The sequence below is a fragment of the Gopherus flavomarginatus genome, chromosome 6 (genome assembly GCF_025201925.1).
Source record: "Gopherus flavomarginatus isolate rGopFla2 chromosome 6, rGopFla2.mat.asm, whole genome shotgun sequence".
Lineage (NCBI taxonomy): Eukaryota > Metazoa > Chordata > Testudines > Testudinidae > Gopherus > Gopherus flavomarginatus.
The window spans coordinates 18,014,054-18,030,885 of record NC_066622.1 but is presented as its reverse complement, the minus strand read 5'-3'; the positions used below and the strand labels follow the sequence as shown (position 1 = coordinate 18,030,885).

Genomic DNA, 16,832 nt, shown 5'->3' with positions numbered 1-16,832 from the left:
AGAAAAAAGCTGGTTCCCTCTGTTGTGGCTCCAGTGTTAGCACTTCTAATTTGGGCGCTTTGGAGCCAGATGTAACAGAAGAGTCTAACAGCATCTCAGGTTGTGAGCTTTGGTTAAAAGCCACACATTTCCTGCTGACCCATATCCCAAAATACTTTCTAACAGATGCCCAAGCTCCATCATTTTAAGAACTTTGCTTCTCAAAAATTCATTTCAGTTCATCCCTGGAACAACCTTTAAATCAGAAATTGCCACCAAGTGGTGCCGATGATTTTTATGAAACGCATACCAGACTACTAAAGAAAAGGACTGGCACTACACATTTATTTGGCACAAGATGCAACATAGCCAACAGATGGAAACAAATTTGGATCACACTACCATTCTGGGCATTGATCCTGAGATGGGAAGCTCTATTTTCTCATCACTAAATCCTCAAGACATGTAGTCCTTCAGGCAATGAGTGACATAGTAAGGCATGTTATAATAATGTATACACACGAGATATACGTATGTCTACTCTTGGAGCTGGCTGCCGCTTCCCGCAGCTCCCTCGCCGGAAACAGTGAACCGCGGCCACTAGGAGGTGTGGGCAGCCATGCCTGTCGATGGGCAATGTAAACAAACAATCTTGCAGCCCGCCAGCAGATTACCCTGATGGGCCACGCGCAGCCTGCTCACCACTGATATACAGTATATCCAATAGCATTGTATAACTTCCTTTTGAAGTCATCCTTACTTAGTAACCAAGCCTTTATCTTGCAAGCCGGAGGGCAAAATAATTAATTATAACAGAAACCATGGCTTCTGAAGGAGGATATGTAAGGTAGCCTGTTAACCATGAAGTCCTAGTTTCAGGATCTTTTAATGCAAGAGTCATCCATGCCATAAAAACAACATTTGAGGTTGTAAAGAAAAGAGATTGTTGCAGAAGAGCACAAAGGTTGTGAAGAGTGAATATTGTCCTCAAATCAGAAAGCATTAGAACCTTTCTCAGGTGTTTAGAAATAGTTTAGAGTAATATAAACAACCTATGATGCTTTTTCTCTCCCAGGAAGAACAAAGTGTTTGAATTTGTTTCTGAGCACCAGCTGAACTTTCCAGGAGAGCTGCTCAGTAAAGTCAATGGAGAGAATGTATTTAAAGATGAAAATGTTCTGGTGAGTAAATCTTAGGGCTGGAGGAAATTAGTGATTGTTCCTACCTCACACCCATTTCTGGACTTTCTTCCACTTTACCACAAGTCAGCTTTCGTACATAGTGGACTTGAGTTAAAATAACTACCAGATCAGCAAACCACTAACTAACTGTGAATTAGATTAATTCTTTATATTATTTATTTGTATTGTGTCAGCCATGCCCAAGGGTTCCATTGTGCTAGGCACAGTTCAAACACGTAACTGAACAGAGTCCCTGCCCCCAAATGCTTACAGTTTAATAAACCCTGTCATGTCAGTAGTAAAGATCCTGCAATCAAAATTTAGTTCAGGGGTGCGTGAGGCGGAATAGAATCCAGTTCACTATCTCAGAGCTGTATTGCCTCTGCAGTCCTAAGCATACATCATTCACAGGTATAAAGGAAACATTTATGGTCATGACGTAGATGGATAGAGGAAGAGAGAGATATTTTTAAAAAAAAATGTGTCTCTCCAAAGCTCCAGGGATATGAACAAATCATTCTGGAAAAAAAATCCATTCAGATTTCCATTTGGCTGATTGACCAGGTCAGTGATCCTTCCCAATGCACAGAACCAGTACTTCTTCCATAAATCATCAACACACTGAGATAAAGCCTTGGTGAGACAATGAGGCTTTGCAAAAAGTCTTCAAAGTCCAGAAGACTGGTGGGATTCTGTTGGAACAAGACGGGAGTGAGTTCCATAATGGAAATCCTTTCTATGGAATCACCACCTTGCAACTGGAATCTGGGGCTTATCAATTAGAGAACATCGGCTGCTCTCAGCTGCTGTGGTACTGCATGAGAAGAGTGTTGGCTTCTAAGTTGGAAGATGCCATCTTTACACAGTCTCTTTTCCAGCCACAATTACATTCTGAGGTCTGTAATGTTATGGTAAAATGAATATAAATCTGTATCCATGATTTCACTATTTAAGGGCATTCAATATGTTTTCATTGTGCTGTAGCTGGCTCCTTGCATGAGTTGACAGAATGACAAACCAGATAGTTCATGCCACGCAGGTTGGGTTTTTATTCCTTTTCTTTTTAAATTTCAGGTGTATCCCATCATTGACTTCCCTATACCAGAGGTTTCCCTAGCTTCACAGAGAGCCATCACAGAGCATAATACAGCATTCGCCACATCATCACGTATTCTACGGCAGGTAAGCAGGGAAGCCATGTGTAAAAGGTGTGGGGATCAGCCAAGGTTGTGGAATTTAGTGCCTGATCCAACACGCACTGACAGCAGTTGGAATCAAAGAATCAGGTTCTTAGCCAGTAACCCATATTGTAGGTCCCACTTACAAGATTGGAGTCTGTATCCTGAAATGCAGAGACACTGAAAAGGACTTAGGGGTAATAGTACATAACCAATTGAACACAAGCTCCCAGTGTGATGCTGTAACTAAGAGGAAAAATGTGATATTTGGATGTATACGCTGGGGAGAATCAAATAGGTATGTGGTATTACCTCCTGATAATTTTGGACTATGTTTATTTCATTAGATTTATTCGTGGAATTGATTAAAACCAGTGATGGAGGAGGAGGATGTTAGATGTTAATTACTATCTTAGTCATTTAAAAGCAATATTATTTTTGAGCAGATGTAAAGCATGATATCTTTAAAAATCAGAGTGAAATCCCAGGGGAAATAATGGCTCTTGGTTCTAAAGACAAGAGAAACTTTTTTCCCCCTTTCCAAACAAAGTGACTGCAAATAAATTCTTTATTCCCCTGTATTAATATCCTAGCAGCTAATTTTGCATAACCATTATGTTCCATCAAGTCATATCTATTGCCTTCATTAGGTTGCAAATGCTAAGTGATAGCAGGTACATATTGCTTTTTCCCTCTGGAAAGAGAAAAATGCCACCTTAAAAAAGAAAAGTAAATTAAGAGACCAAAATAAGCTAAAGGGGCAATGGTTTAATTTTCCATATGGTCTGTCAATCTAAAATCAGCTCTTTGGCAAGCTCATGCTTTCCAAATTAATTCAAGGCGATAATCTCCACTTCTCACTATCAAAAGCAGTTTGTTCACTAGATTGGGACACACCATCCAAATGCCTCCTCTAGCTGCCTGGGAAAGCAGGTGTCGAGAAGCTCTTCCAGTGCCAAATCTCCCAGACCATGTGTTGTTTACTTAGGTCTGGGCTGCGTCCTGCCGGCCCATTCCTCACTACTTAATTCTTTGCACTTCACTTGCTCTTGGCTAAAGTTCTACCACTTTTCTACATCTTTTACTGCATATTTGTTTGGCTGGCATTCCAGCTTTTTATGAAGTCGGCCATATGATGGAGGTAAATATTGTGCCCATAAACATTCCGCAGGCTCAGCGTGACAACAGTCTGGCAGCTTTTGCTTGCTTCATTTAGTTGTGTTTAGAACATTGACTTTGTGTGTAATTGTAACACATCAGGGTGGACAACTGAGGATCATTACTTACTGAGAGCAGGAGATTATTACTTAATCTACCATAGCTATTGCATTCTTCTCTACCTTTTTAGTTTATACTAAACTAGATTCCAGTTGCATTAGCTTTGCTTCAGCACTGGATGGCAGTGTCTTTTCATAACAAATGCTACCAGTGGAGATGTACATCTTTGCAAGGCTGAATGGAACTAAAGAGAATTATGTAGTTAAATGGTTTGACTGAATGCGTGCTTTCAAAACACTACAGACTAGTGAACAGCCATTTAGCTCAAGGTGTTAGCAAACAGGCATTTAACCTGAGGTGTTAGCTTCCTGTGCAGACTTTTTTCTGGCATGGTCCCTCATTGAAATATTTGGACTTGATTAGTTATTTCTAGCTGTTGAAACATATTCATTAAAATGTCCCCCAACAGCATTTTGTCCCAGGTAACTCACTAATTGGCATGTGTGAGTTATCTGCAGCTTTCTGCACAGAGCCTAAAAATGTTTTACATGGTGTGAGTGGGTTGGGATTACTATACTCATTTCACAGATGTGCAAACTGATGCACAGAATTGTTACGTGAACTGCCCAAGGCCATGCAGCTAGCAGTGATGAATCTGCAGGGGCCAGTGTGGCAAATCTGCTAATGGTGATTCTGTGACTGCATTTTCACTTCTGCTGGGGTGTGAGGGAGTGAGTGATAGGACCATCAGAAGATGCAGTTAGGCAGAGTGTGGGGCAGAGTCAGGGTGTCTTTGGCCCTGGGAAGAGTGTGGCATTGAAGGTGCAACAGGGAACCCACCAGTGATAGAGTCTTAGGAGCTGAAGTACCTACAGTGCTTATCTCAGCTGTGGTACAACTGGTGTCCTACCAGGGACTGCATTAGATAAAGTTTGGTGCCATGACGCCCCAAAAGACTGACATTCACACAGTTACTGACTGAGCCATGAATAGAATCCAGGAGTCCCAGGTCCCTGTTCTAGCCGCTGGACTGCACTGTCTCCTAAACCTCTTCCACGCTTTGCGATAACATCCCTAGGCCCAGATTTCTATATGCTCCAAAGACAACTGATGGACTTGCCCTTGCCTTTCTCAATGCTACTTCTTTACTGACATGCTATCCCCCCAGGAAGATGCTGATCCTTCAAGATGAACACCAAGTCTTTGCTGCCATTGTCTTTGAACTACTGTGGAAATGTTTTGTGAGGCCAACATTTGAAGGGGACACAACCAATCTGCATTGGTGACACTTTATGCTAAAAAGGGCACCAAACTCCTAGAAGATGCTTTGTTTTTGTGAGTCACAATCTTCGAGTTCCAGCAGAAGTGAAATGTACCCAAACATATTCTTGAGGCCCTTTTGCATTTCCTAAGAATTCTTCCATTAGGGGAAGAGAGTGGCATGGAATTTATGGCTGTTCTATATTTCTGCTCCCAGACCCTGTGTACCTCTTCTTGCTACAAGGGGCTCTCCACGGGTCAGTACACCAAGAATCCACCCTCCAAAAAAATCAGGTTGCAAAGAGGGAAAGGTGGGTGGATTAATGCTAACAAGGTCAGCATTAAACTTCACAAGAACTCTGCTGGGTTGTACATTGGTAAGTACTATGCTGGGTTGTATGTAGGGCTGGAAAGTAGGATACCGTCTTGTGCAGCATGTCCCTTGTTTGCATCCTCCCCATCCACATGTCTGGAAGCCTGCAGAGCCCTTGTCTCTTTCGGGTAAGAGAAAGAGAGAACAGTGCTACTGAGACTTGCTTTCTCCTTTCAAGCCATGAGGGTAGGGATCCTATAAACACCTCCTACTTACAGTCTATATAGCCTAGACAAGAGAAAGGAAGTATCTCTATGTCAAGAAACTGAGGCACAGATTGCGTGACTTGGTAAGGTCACATAGGAAGTCTGTGGCAGACAGTGACCTTACTCACAATGTGAGTCCCTTAGCCCAGCACCTTAACTCAGAAGGATGATCTTTTGGCTATCTTGGGTACTTATATAGGCCCCATCTCCATAGTGTCTGAGCACCTCACACTCTTTAATGGATTTATCCTTACAACATCCTTGTAAGGCAGTGGTATTATCCCCATTGTACAGATGGGAAACTGAGGCACAAGGTCTGTAGCAAAGCACAGAATTAAACCCAGGTATCCTGAGTTCCAGGCTAATGCACTAACTATTGGCACATCCTGCTTCTTTCTTTTACAAAAGATATGAGAAAAGAAAATCTGCCACTAAGGGCACTCTAAAGCCTCCCCGCCCTGCAAGGGGAAAACGTATTCCAATAAGAGACACGCCACATAGTAAAACATACTAGTTTATCTTAGCCAAAAGGCTGATCCTCTAGTATAATTTTCCCCTCCCTCATTCAGAATAGGCGCTATCTAGGACAACGGTGTAGTAATGGCAGATTCTTTAGTGTCTTTTACTGTAGAATATTTTATAGAAAGAACAAGAGTAGCTAGATTAAAAGGGAAGGTTTAAAAAGTTTAGTTGCTTTCTTCCCACGCTGCCAGGGTAGAAATGCTCCTAACAATCTTTATTTGAGAGCAGGGGGATGGGGCTACATGGAATGGGGGCTGAAAAGAATCTGTAACTGTAGTTTAATGGACCAAACTATGCCTCCTCTAGGCAATCTCATTGTCTAAAAGCTTGTAATCTGTGGCTCTGACCATGCTGCTGCTTATTGTCCATATACTTCACTTTAAGAAAAAAAGTCTTAGTACTCTTGCCACATGGGCAGTTCCGCAGACATTTTTTCTGTTGGACCTGAGAAGAGACTGTCTGAGGATATTCACACTGTGTGCTAGAGATTAGACTTCTGTACTCTTACCCTAATCTTCCCTTCCCCCAAAAACCAACCACTATCGACACCCCCCCCCCCACCCCTCAAACCAGGAAATGACTCACAGTATTTGTCTGTGCATCAGGCCTGTTAAAACATACTAGCCGCAACTCCCAGATAACCAAAAGAACCCAGCAAAGGTTTTATATAGAGTAAACCCTTCACAGAAATCCAGACAGAGAGCCCTGCTCACCCAAAACTAAACTAACTCTGTCAAGGTCACTTTTGTAGACTACAGGCCTTGCTGCTACCCTCCCCCTCAGCCGTCCTGGTTATTGACCCACGGGATCTCTTTATAAATGAATCTGGTTGTTAGGTTAATAAGGGACTCACACCTGGGCCCTGATTGACCAATGAAGAGCTCTAATTAGCTCTGTCAGTATCCTTCAGGGTGGAGGACCCAGTTTAGACATTAACTACCTGATTGCTGGCTTTGATGCAGACCTAGTTTCTGAAGCAATAAACATGTCTTTAATTTCCTTTAATTTGAAACTTTCCTGGAAGCTAAGGACTCATCCATCTACAAGTACGCAAATACTTTTGTAACATGATTGACCTGCTTATCTGCCCTGGTTACAGCAAGCACAGATTACTTGTACCCTCATGGCTTTTAACCAGAAAACCATATGTCCACTGTTTACACATCTACTCATACAAAGCTGCTGAACCATGTAGCTATCCCATAGTGCCTTGCGGGGTCAGAGAGAGGGAATTGCATCTACAGGACATGTACCAGCAATATATGAGGCAATGCTTTGTGGGTTGTGTTACCACACACAGAGCTGTGACAATACAGGACTGGCTAACCTGTTTACACAGTGAAAGAGTCACATTTACACAGCAAAATAATACTGTCATAACATGGTTATAGGAAGACAACTACATGGAGGTCTGGCCTAGACACACAGTTAGCCCTCAGGATTACTGAGTATTAACCATGTCTTCTTTTTGAACCAAATCAAAAATGTCACAAGTGATTATAAACTCACTGCAATGTTCTAGTGTGCATAAAGCTGAAAGCTCCAAACACACAGGATAGTTTGTTGAAGAAGAGGGAGAGCATTTGACAACTGACGTGGTGGTTGAAGGCATCTCTCTTTATGGGATGTCAGGTGTTTCTTTCTTCCTCTTCAGATGTGGCAAAACATGAGGAGTCAGCCTTATGTAATTAAGGTTTTTCATTTGCTTTTTTCTTTTCTTAGCGTCAGACTATTGAGCTGATCCCCATCACAGAAGTTCATTATCTGTACGCAGGGAAGACGTACCTGTACTATATCTATGGACTAGAAAACAAGGTGTATGCACTGGACTACCCAGAGAGGTACTGCTGTGGCTGCACCATCATATGATGGCAGCGGAATGCTTCCAGAGTCCTTCAGTGTGAAACAGACAATAGCTGCACTTAAAATGGCAATATTAACGTCCTGTGGATGCACCGTCAGCAGGGTCAGCACCAGAGGAAGAAACAGCATGGCAGGACCTGGGTATTTTCAATCACTGTGTCATCTGGCCCCACTCAGGATACAGTTGGAAGACATGATGGTAATAACTCCTGAGTCCTGTTTACTCTGCAGCTTTATCTAGTGCTACTACCCATGGAACTGCATGGATGTAAATTGTCCAGCGTAGATGAAGTCAATGGAAGAAGACAACAAACCTCACCAGGAGAGAGAATAAGGAACACAACTCACATACTCACCAATGTTATTAGTAGCTCAAAGCCTGATTCAGCCTCATTAGGGTCAACGGAAAGATCAGGCCTTCATAAAAGTATTTCCACCTGAGGATGTTTTGTTTGTTTTTTGCTGTAATGATTCACCATTAAAATGTTACATATTTTTCAGCCTTTTTTTACATTCAAAGTTATGCTACTTATGATTGATGCATTCTGTTCTTTATTCTTTTCTTTTCTTTGTTAGGATTTCCCTGAGCTACTACATATAACCCACAGTAACAGATAACATATTTCTATATATATTAAATTATTAAATCTATTTTATTTTAAAATACCAACTGGAGTTTGCCTGATGTGATAATACTTGTATGGAAAGTATCAGATAAGAATAAACAGCATTTTCAGGCACCCTGTACATTGTGTGTGACGTTTTTGGCAGCTGGAGAGGAGGTGAAGCATACCAGGCCTGTGGGCAGATCAAAGCGGAATTGTTTATTGAATTGTATGTATTTGTAAGGTGGAATTTTTAATTTTGTTCCCACTGAAGTCAATGCTGAAACTCTCAGCCATTAAAGATTATTGCTCTTCCTGAGAAACCAGCACATGCTCCCATGGGTAGCAGAAAAGACATGTTACTCAAATCCTGATGCAATTCCTGTAATCCTGTGAGGATTTGGAATGAGGGGTCAATTTCACCAGCTGTTTGTGCCAATGGTTAATTCCTCTCCCCATCCCTAACACCAGACTTTAGGATTCAAGTTTTTTAGAATAAGGGGTGGTTTGGGCCAACACTTTTTACAAAACAATCATTCCATATGCGACCTCTCAGCACAACACCTTCAAAAAACAAGCTGGAGAGCTTAATTCATAACTTTGCTAGACACTAAAAATCATGGTCTTAATAAGACACTGGATTTATGACTTATTACAATAATCTGTAACCCACTCTTTGTTTTATGACTGCAGACATATTAACAGGCCACTTCATCTTGAATTATCCCTTCAAATATATGTTAACTCCTTACCCTAAACAATTTATTCCATCTTGTATTTAGCTGTGACACTCTCAGTACCTTCCACAGACTGGGAGAAGAGCTCTGTGTAGCTCGAAAGCTTGTCTCTCTCTCCTCAACAGAATTTGGTCCAGTAAAAGATGTTACATCACCCACCTTGTCTCTCGTGAATTTTAAGGCACTTTCATAATTTTGGAGCCTGACTCCTGGTTTTCAAGTAGTTGGAATTGGCAATACTGAGTACATTGCTGGGTGGTAATAACAGATAGACATCAGTATCGAGCAGTACAGTTTGTGCCTCTGATTATTCTTAAGGTCTCCTTTTGTCTCTGGTATAGACAGAAAAGGAGTCCAGTGGCACCTTAAAGACTAACAGATTTATTTGGGCATAAGCTTTCATGGGTAAAAATCCTCACTTCTTCAGATGCATGAAGTGAAAATTACAGATGCAGGCATTATATAAAGACACATGAAGAGAAGCTTATCCATGAAAGCTTATGCCCAAATAAATCTGTTAGTCTTTAAGGTGCCACCGGACTCCTTGTTTTTATGGATACAGGCTAACATGGCTACCCTCTGGTGTAGAGAAGTAATTCAGCAAGGGCAGCATAGAAATGTTTGTGGTTTTAGCAAGTTAAGATCCATAAACTGGGTCTGATTCTCCCCTGCCTTGTACCTTGCATTCTCATTTACAGTTCTGCAAAGTGGGTGTAAATACCTATCCAATCAGAATAGTAGCTTTTTATCCTGTGTAAGTGTAAATGACCACAAAAGAAGAAAGGCAAGGGAGAATCGGTGCCTTCAGTTTGCACATAGCACTCACAAGGTCATGTGGGAGCAGGTTAGGCACGGTGCTTGGCTTGAATTTTGTTAGACTAAAAAATAAAAAAAACGGATCAATATTGGGTTGGACCATTTTTCAAAATTCTAAATTTAGCAAAATCCACAGCCTTTGAAAGTAATGTTACAGCAGAAGAATTAGTTTCTACAGGAGGTGTGTCTAATATGATTTCTAGAAGAACAAGAAGCATCCCATTGGTAATCTACTGTAACACACGGAGGATGAGAGCCAGGAGAGGTACATGCCCTTATAGTTCTGCCCACCAGAGGGAGGCAAATGCAAACAGAAACAGTTTTTTCCTGGCATCCCATTTTTCATCAACTTTGCAAAGATTCTGGACCGCATGGTTTCTGGACTTCTGCTAACAAGTACACAGTAGAGTTTAGTCCTGGCATTTGTTCTTAAGACAAACAATTAGGCTCACAGACTGAGTCAGCTGCTATTTGTCTATAGATTCCTGTATTATGGCTTAAATCCATATTGCTTTGGGTGGTCTTTTATATTGGTCTGAGCCACAGCATTTGGAATTAGATTTTGAAGCCCTCAAATTTGTGGCAAGATATTGTGATCTAGGGCTTTGATTCAGGTGCATTTCTAAAATCACTGAAAAACTGCTAAGAAGAATGCACTTTAAAATAATATTTGACTTTTCTTTTGCCTCGCCACAGTCTCTCCCCCCACTTTCCTGGCGTCAGATATGATAATGTAAAACATACCGAGCTGCATTTCCAAGAAAAGAAGAGCATTTCAAAGGGCTGCTTCTGAAGCTTCCTCTAGGCTTCTTTCTCCACTTCACAGATGCCTTTACAAAGCACAGTTTGAAGCAACTTATTCTCCTCCCTATCTCATGTCTTTGACTCAGTAGCTCTGATACACACTCTATCCCAGTGGTAGGTCTTGCCTGAAACACATCCAGCAAACTCTTGTGTGCATTTACTATGTACAAAGTGCTATAGCAGTGCCAGAGCTATCGATTCCTTTAATTTCTTTTCTGTTTTTTTTTAATATACCAAAGGTGAGTTCATTTCCCCAAGATGAGAAACTACTAATATTCATAAACCAGGAAAGAACTCCTCAGCTCAGGCAAGTGCTTAGGGGCATTTGTGCCCTTGCAGTCAGGCTGCAGACAGCTACTGCAGCACAGGAGGAGGACACCTGGGCTCCACCTTCTGTTCTGTACCACTGCATAGAATTTGCTGGGTATGAACCCTCTGATCATGCCCTTAGCAGGAGCAAACATTTGTACGTCACTGGGTTCCATGGCCAGACTACATCTCCCATAAATCATCCAGAGTTATGCGACTCCCATGATGCACTACACAGGCAGGTGAGAGGGAATTTGCATTGTATTATGGGATACCTAGTCTACCAGAGAGCCTGACCCCAGGAGAGAATGTGGGTCAAACTACAAGGTCCATGAGGAAATGTACTGATAGGGAAATTCAGTTTAAAGTTTTGTTGAAATGACTTGAAATAAATCATTTCAGGTCAGTTCAACAAAATGAGATATTCTGAATTGAATTTACCCAAATGAAATGTTTCATTTAGCTTTTCCCCCCATCAGAAGATCAGAACATTTTGGAAACATTGAAATTTCCCTATGAAAAATGTCAGTTTTGCAGAGACCACATTTTCCATTGGAAAATCATTCCAATGAAAAATTCTCAACCAATTCTCTACATAAAATTCTCAACCAATTTTCTATACAAAACCTGATCATTATCTGAAACTTTCAACTGAGGCCTCCCTCATAGTCAATGTTCCCATGTTCTCTCTTCTTTCTTCTAAAGCTTAAACATTTTTCTCCCCACATTTGGACAAACCTGAATGCAACTTAGGTTTCTGTTTGGCTTTTATCACATAAAATATTGACATCATTCATCTGTCCTTCATGACAGAGATCCTAGCAGGCTGTGTTTGACCCATCTATCATATATAGAAAATCTAATAGAAAGGCTTTACAAGGTAGAACTAATGCCAATTCCATATTCAAAATTGCTTAGCCTTGACCTCCAGGTGGAGATCTAAGCCATTTCGAAACACAGCCATGGTCTTATTAAAGTTTTTGACGTCAAACAACATGAGAAAGGTTTAGTGCTATTCAGAAGTCATTTGTCCTTTGAGAAACGTTTTGGCACGTTGCCGGAATCAGCATGAGTGTCCGAGGGAAGCAAAATAAGTTAGTTCGTATTTTCCCTCACTCCATCTCCCCAGAATCTTTGCATGGAGTTTTGGCTGCACAAAATGTACCTGCATAGAAACCAAAGATCCAAGGGTTTTTGCCTAGCATCATGCAGGCTAGACTGGGAGGAAATTCACAAGAATGAAAAAAAAAAAACTAACCGGGTCAAGGGCAAACACATTTTTGCTCATAAACAGAATCACTGGTCATGTGCTCCCAGCTGGAATACAGCTCAATATCTCTCTTTTTTTTTTTTATTAAACCAGACTCATAGAAATAGAAGATGGAAAAGATCCATTAGGTCACCTAGTCGAGCTCCCGGCCAGACTAGGATAACTCAAAGTGCAATAAAATTCATGTTTGCTATTTTCCTCATAATCTTCAGTGAGTCATGCAGCCTAGCAGTTATATTAACCACATGTCTGTTATCTCTAGCACATGTTGTATCCTGCCCCTCTCCCTGTGTAATTTTCCAAATCACCTTTTTTTTTTTAAATGCCCCTTGCAGGCAGGACCCATGTCACTATGACTTCTCCAGTCCAAGAGACCCTGCATATCTACCTCCATAACCCCTTCAAAAGTTGCTCCAACATTTATAGCCAACTTTACATTTCTGGTAGGGGCCAGTCATAGCCTCCGCCCCCATTATACAGGAGATTAAGAATGCACTTTAATTCAGCCAAGGTATCCCTACACAGCAATCGGTGCTTCAGCAAAGCCCTTCTTTTTGCCACAATTTTTAACAGGGCAAACAAAGAACAGACAAACCTTTGCACATGAGCCAAGTGGAGCAATTTTGCACCAGTTAGCCATATAAACGGCATCATTTGTGTCACCCACTGATTACAGCAAAAAGTTATGGGTGAAGAATTGTGCACTCAAAAATATGGGACAGGGTTGGAATCCCTTATAAAAGACTCGATTAACACGTTACTATGTACAAGCAGTCCTCATTTTGGTTACTGTGTTTCTTACAACAGTACAATAATTTGTTTCCTATTTGCTTTGTATACATTTTCTAAGGCATATTAGAGACCCAGCTCTTTTGAAAGGGTTAAAAAAAGAAGAGAAACATACTTTAAACTCTAGGCACCATCTCCTACCATTAATTATTCTTTGCACCTTTGTGAATTTCATTGAGTTTGCAGCTGGACAACAAAACCCATCAACAAATCTTAAGCTTATGGAGACATCAACATATAAAAGGATATTATTTGGTGCACATACAGAAGGTAAATAGAAAGAAAGAAGAAAGAAAGAAAAGATCCCAGATGTTACACAATTACAGCACTCTGAGCTGGAAAGGGTACGTCTAAGACAACAATTGGTACGGAAGTTATGCCATCACGTTCAGCCTTTTCAATAAAGCATTGACACATGCTGCTTTAGATAGCAAGGCTTACATACAATTGTTGGAGTTTAATGTGATGTCAGCACTGCTGGAGACTTAGAGCAGCATACATGTTTAACTCATTAACAGGAATTGTGTTAATAATCTGACTCAACTGTTTAGAAAAGCGCAAAAATACATCCAACTTAAAAGCCAACTTGTTTCCTTTGTCTCAAGAGGAAATGAAGCAGATGAGCCATAATATACACAGCGGCTGCTGATGCGCAGCCTGCCGTTTGAATGGAGTACAATATAACACTATAATATAAGCTGATTTTCAGGGGCAGGATTGAATGTCTGGTTTTTACTTGCAACTTGTTATTCATTTTAAGTTGCTTTCACAATCACTTGGAAAAGCTTGTGGATGGTCGTTGTACCAGTGTTCCAACAGGCTAAGTGCCCTACCCACAGGACCACACTGCCCCTCATATCTTAAAATATAAGGTTAGCTTTTAGAAACCCTGCACAATCAGAAGGTTCTATTTTGGATGAGCAGAGGTAACAAAGTATTTACTGAAAGGGATGACAAATGGATATTCAGGGCTGCCCATGGTTATATAGGGCTCTCTACAAACTCTGAGGAAAACTCTTTTACCCATCACAGTGTCATGTAAATGATATCCTCTTCTGACCCTGCTGCCACTGAGGAGCCCCAGGGAATTGGGGTTGCTTCAAGCTGCAGTGACCGACTGGCCTCATCCCTATTTCATATTAAATCAGAAGGGTTCATAGTAGACTGAGCCACTACTAGTGGATTTGTGGGACTGCATGACCTTCTGCATTATGGGAGACTGGTTTTTATTTTTGACTGGTCCTGGTAAAACACATTTCTCCTTAAATTGGCCCATATATCTGCTACGTTTGAGTGCAAATTGTATTAACAGCTCTTTTTCTGCACCGTTTCATTCAGCAAACCCATGAAAGCCTGTTTCCTCAACAACCAGAGCTTCAGAATGTCACTGTGCTGAAATCCAGTAGCCACATATGGCCTAATTTTCCTCTCAGTTGCACTGGTGCAGTGAGAGCAAGATTACAGTCTACACGTAAGAGTTAACGTAGGGGGGGATCAAGCTCGACCACAGCTCCCCCTTCTATCCTAAAAGCAGAGAGAACCCCCAACATCCCCTGCCAGAGTTGTTTGGGCTATTGGTGCTCCCTGATAGCTCCTTTCCCATTTGTCTGGTGAGAACTCTCCATCCTATTTCAATATCTGTTAATCATTGGTTACTAGTATTCAAAGGGTCCAACTGCAAAGGAGGGAGGGGTTGTGTTAGTCACCTGTAGAATTAGTCTATGTATAGTCACCTGTAGAATTAGTCTATGTAATTAAGAGGAGGAAAGTGTAGGCAGAAGCCCCGGGAAACTTTGTGACAATGAGAGCTATTAGGTAGTGGATTCTAAGGGAAGTGGCAAAAATGCCACTAGTTGAGCCATTTAAAACATGACTTGGCAAAGCACTAGAAAATGTGCTTTAGGGAATGGTGAGTGGAGATGGGTGAAATGACCAAGTCTTTTTTCCTGTATCAAAAATGTCAACAATTCCAGGAAATTTACTGCACAAAACTTCATCTGATTTGTGCTTACAGCAGCTGTCCCTTTACTACAGATGTGTGTCCCCTTCTAACTACTTCAGGGATCAGCACCCTTTGGCACGCGGCCTATCAGAGAAATCCACAGCTGGGCCGGGATGGTTTGTTTACCTGCAGCATTTGCAGGTTCGGCCAATCACAGCTGCCACTGGCCATGGTTTGCCGTTTCAGGCCAGTAGGGGCTGTAGGAAGCGGTGTGGGCCAAGGGATGTTCTTGATTTTGCTTCACTGATTTTATAATCTGAGAGTTTGCAGGCAATAACCCCAACTTAAAAATGTAATATATCCATCTATTCAAGTCAGTGAGTGAGAACTAGCTTGCATCTGGTATGCACATTTCTCTATGAATTATTATTAGACCCACACACATCCAGTGTGGTACTCACTGTGCCTTTAGAATATAAGCTTCTTAGGACAAGGACCTGTTGCTTATCTGCACACTCCCTTTGTTGTATAATGCTGTGCACATATATGGCATCACATCGATATATATTAATAACTCAGTCATAACATATTGCCTTCCTCTGCTGGTGCAAAGTAGCCTGTAAGTCAGGTGAGCTGGTTATAGAAAGAGGATCCCTAAAATTTCTGTTGCACCAACTTGGCTGTAAAATAGTCCCCTTCCCATAGACAGGCATTTTTTAATTTTCTTCTTCTTCCCCGTGTATCCAAAGTGGGAGGATCTGTTTGCATTACAGATAACCAGTTTTCTTACCACTTCTCGGGGATAAAATAATAAGAATTGAAATATTTAAGACATTGATGTAATAGGGACCACTCACTCATTGAGTTTAATAGAGTTATGTTTGATCACACCAGCTGAGGTGACCCTGACCCTTGTGTAATATTCCTGGTCAATTCCCCTTGGATGGTAAAATATGGTATATAGTAGCAGGAGTTGAGTGATGATGAAAAATCATAAAGCCATTATATTAGACCACAAAAAGGCTTTATTTTTTCTGCATAATGATAGAGCTGAAACCTTTTCAAGTTTTAAAAAAAATCTATTAAAAAAATAATTTAAAATTCTGACTGTATCTTTGCCTGAATTGTAGAGTATCATTAAATGTTAATAAAACCTTATGTCTCAGTCACTGCATTATGTAATTTAATGATTATTCTGCTTTTATGCTGTTTATGATGAAAGCAGCAAACTTTGCCCTGCAAGTCATTAATAAGATTTTAAATTTTGAAGTACTAAAATACACATTTTGTAGACCATTGATTCCCACCACCCAAGTCTTCGCAGCTTTATATAAAAAACTTGAAATCATAGTTAGGAGGTGTGTTGTTAAAAGATTTAATCTAGTAAATATGATAAATTAGTTGCTGTGAGTGCTCTTTCAATGCATGTCCTTCTGCTCTTGGTGATAGAAAAGTGCAAAATTGTAAAAGACAGGAAGGTGCTGGAGGATTCTCTGCACCTTGAGGTCTTTAAACCACGATTTGAGGACTTCAATAGTTTAGACATAGGTTAGGTGTTTGTTCCAGGAGTGGGTGGGTGAGATTCTGTGGCCTGCATTGTGCAGGAGGTCAGACTAGGTGACCATAATGATCCCTTCTGACTTTAAGTCTATGAATCTATGAGAGACTATAAATTCTCTCAAGTTGTTCGGCTTGGATTTCTATTATCGGCTGTCCTTCTTTGTCTCTTAGCTCTTGAAGCAAAATATTGTTGAAAGCCTGAAGAAATACTTTGAGGCTG

General features: G+C 40.9%; 1 protein-coding gene across 1 annotated transcript in view; it reads left to right on the top strand.

Moving 5' to 3' along the window:
• Nucleotides 1–8,520, top strand: part of LOC127053201 (protein SSUH2 homolog) — a 31,447-nt gene extending 22,927 nt beyond the window's left edge. Inside the window, exons 10-12 of the mRNA XM_050957521.1 lie at nt 1,055–1,160; nt 2,235–2,342; nt 7,640–8,520. Of these exons, the coding sequence (XP_050813478.1) occupies nt 1,055–1,160; nt 2,235–2,342; nt 7,640–7,786 (361 nt within the window). The 3' untranslated portion in view covers nt 7,787–8,520. The remainder of the gene's footprint in view (nt 1–1,054; nt 1,161–2,234; nt 2,343–7,639) is intronic.
• The last annotated feature ends 8,312 nt before the right edge of the window (nt 8,521–16,832 follow it).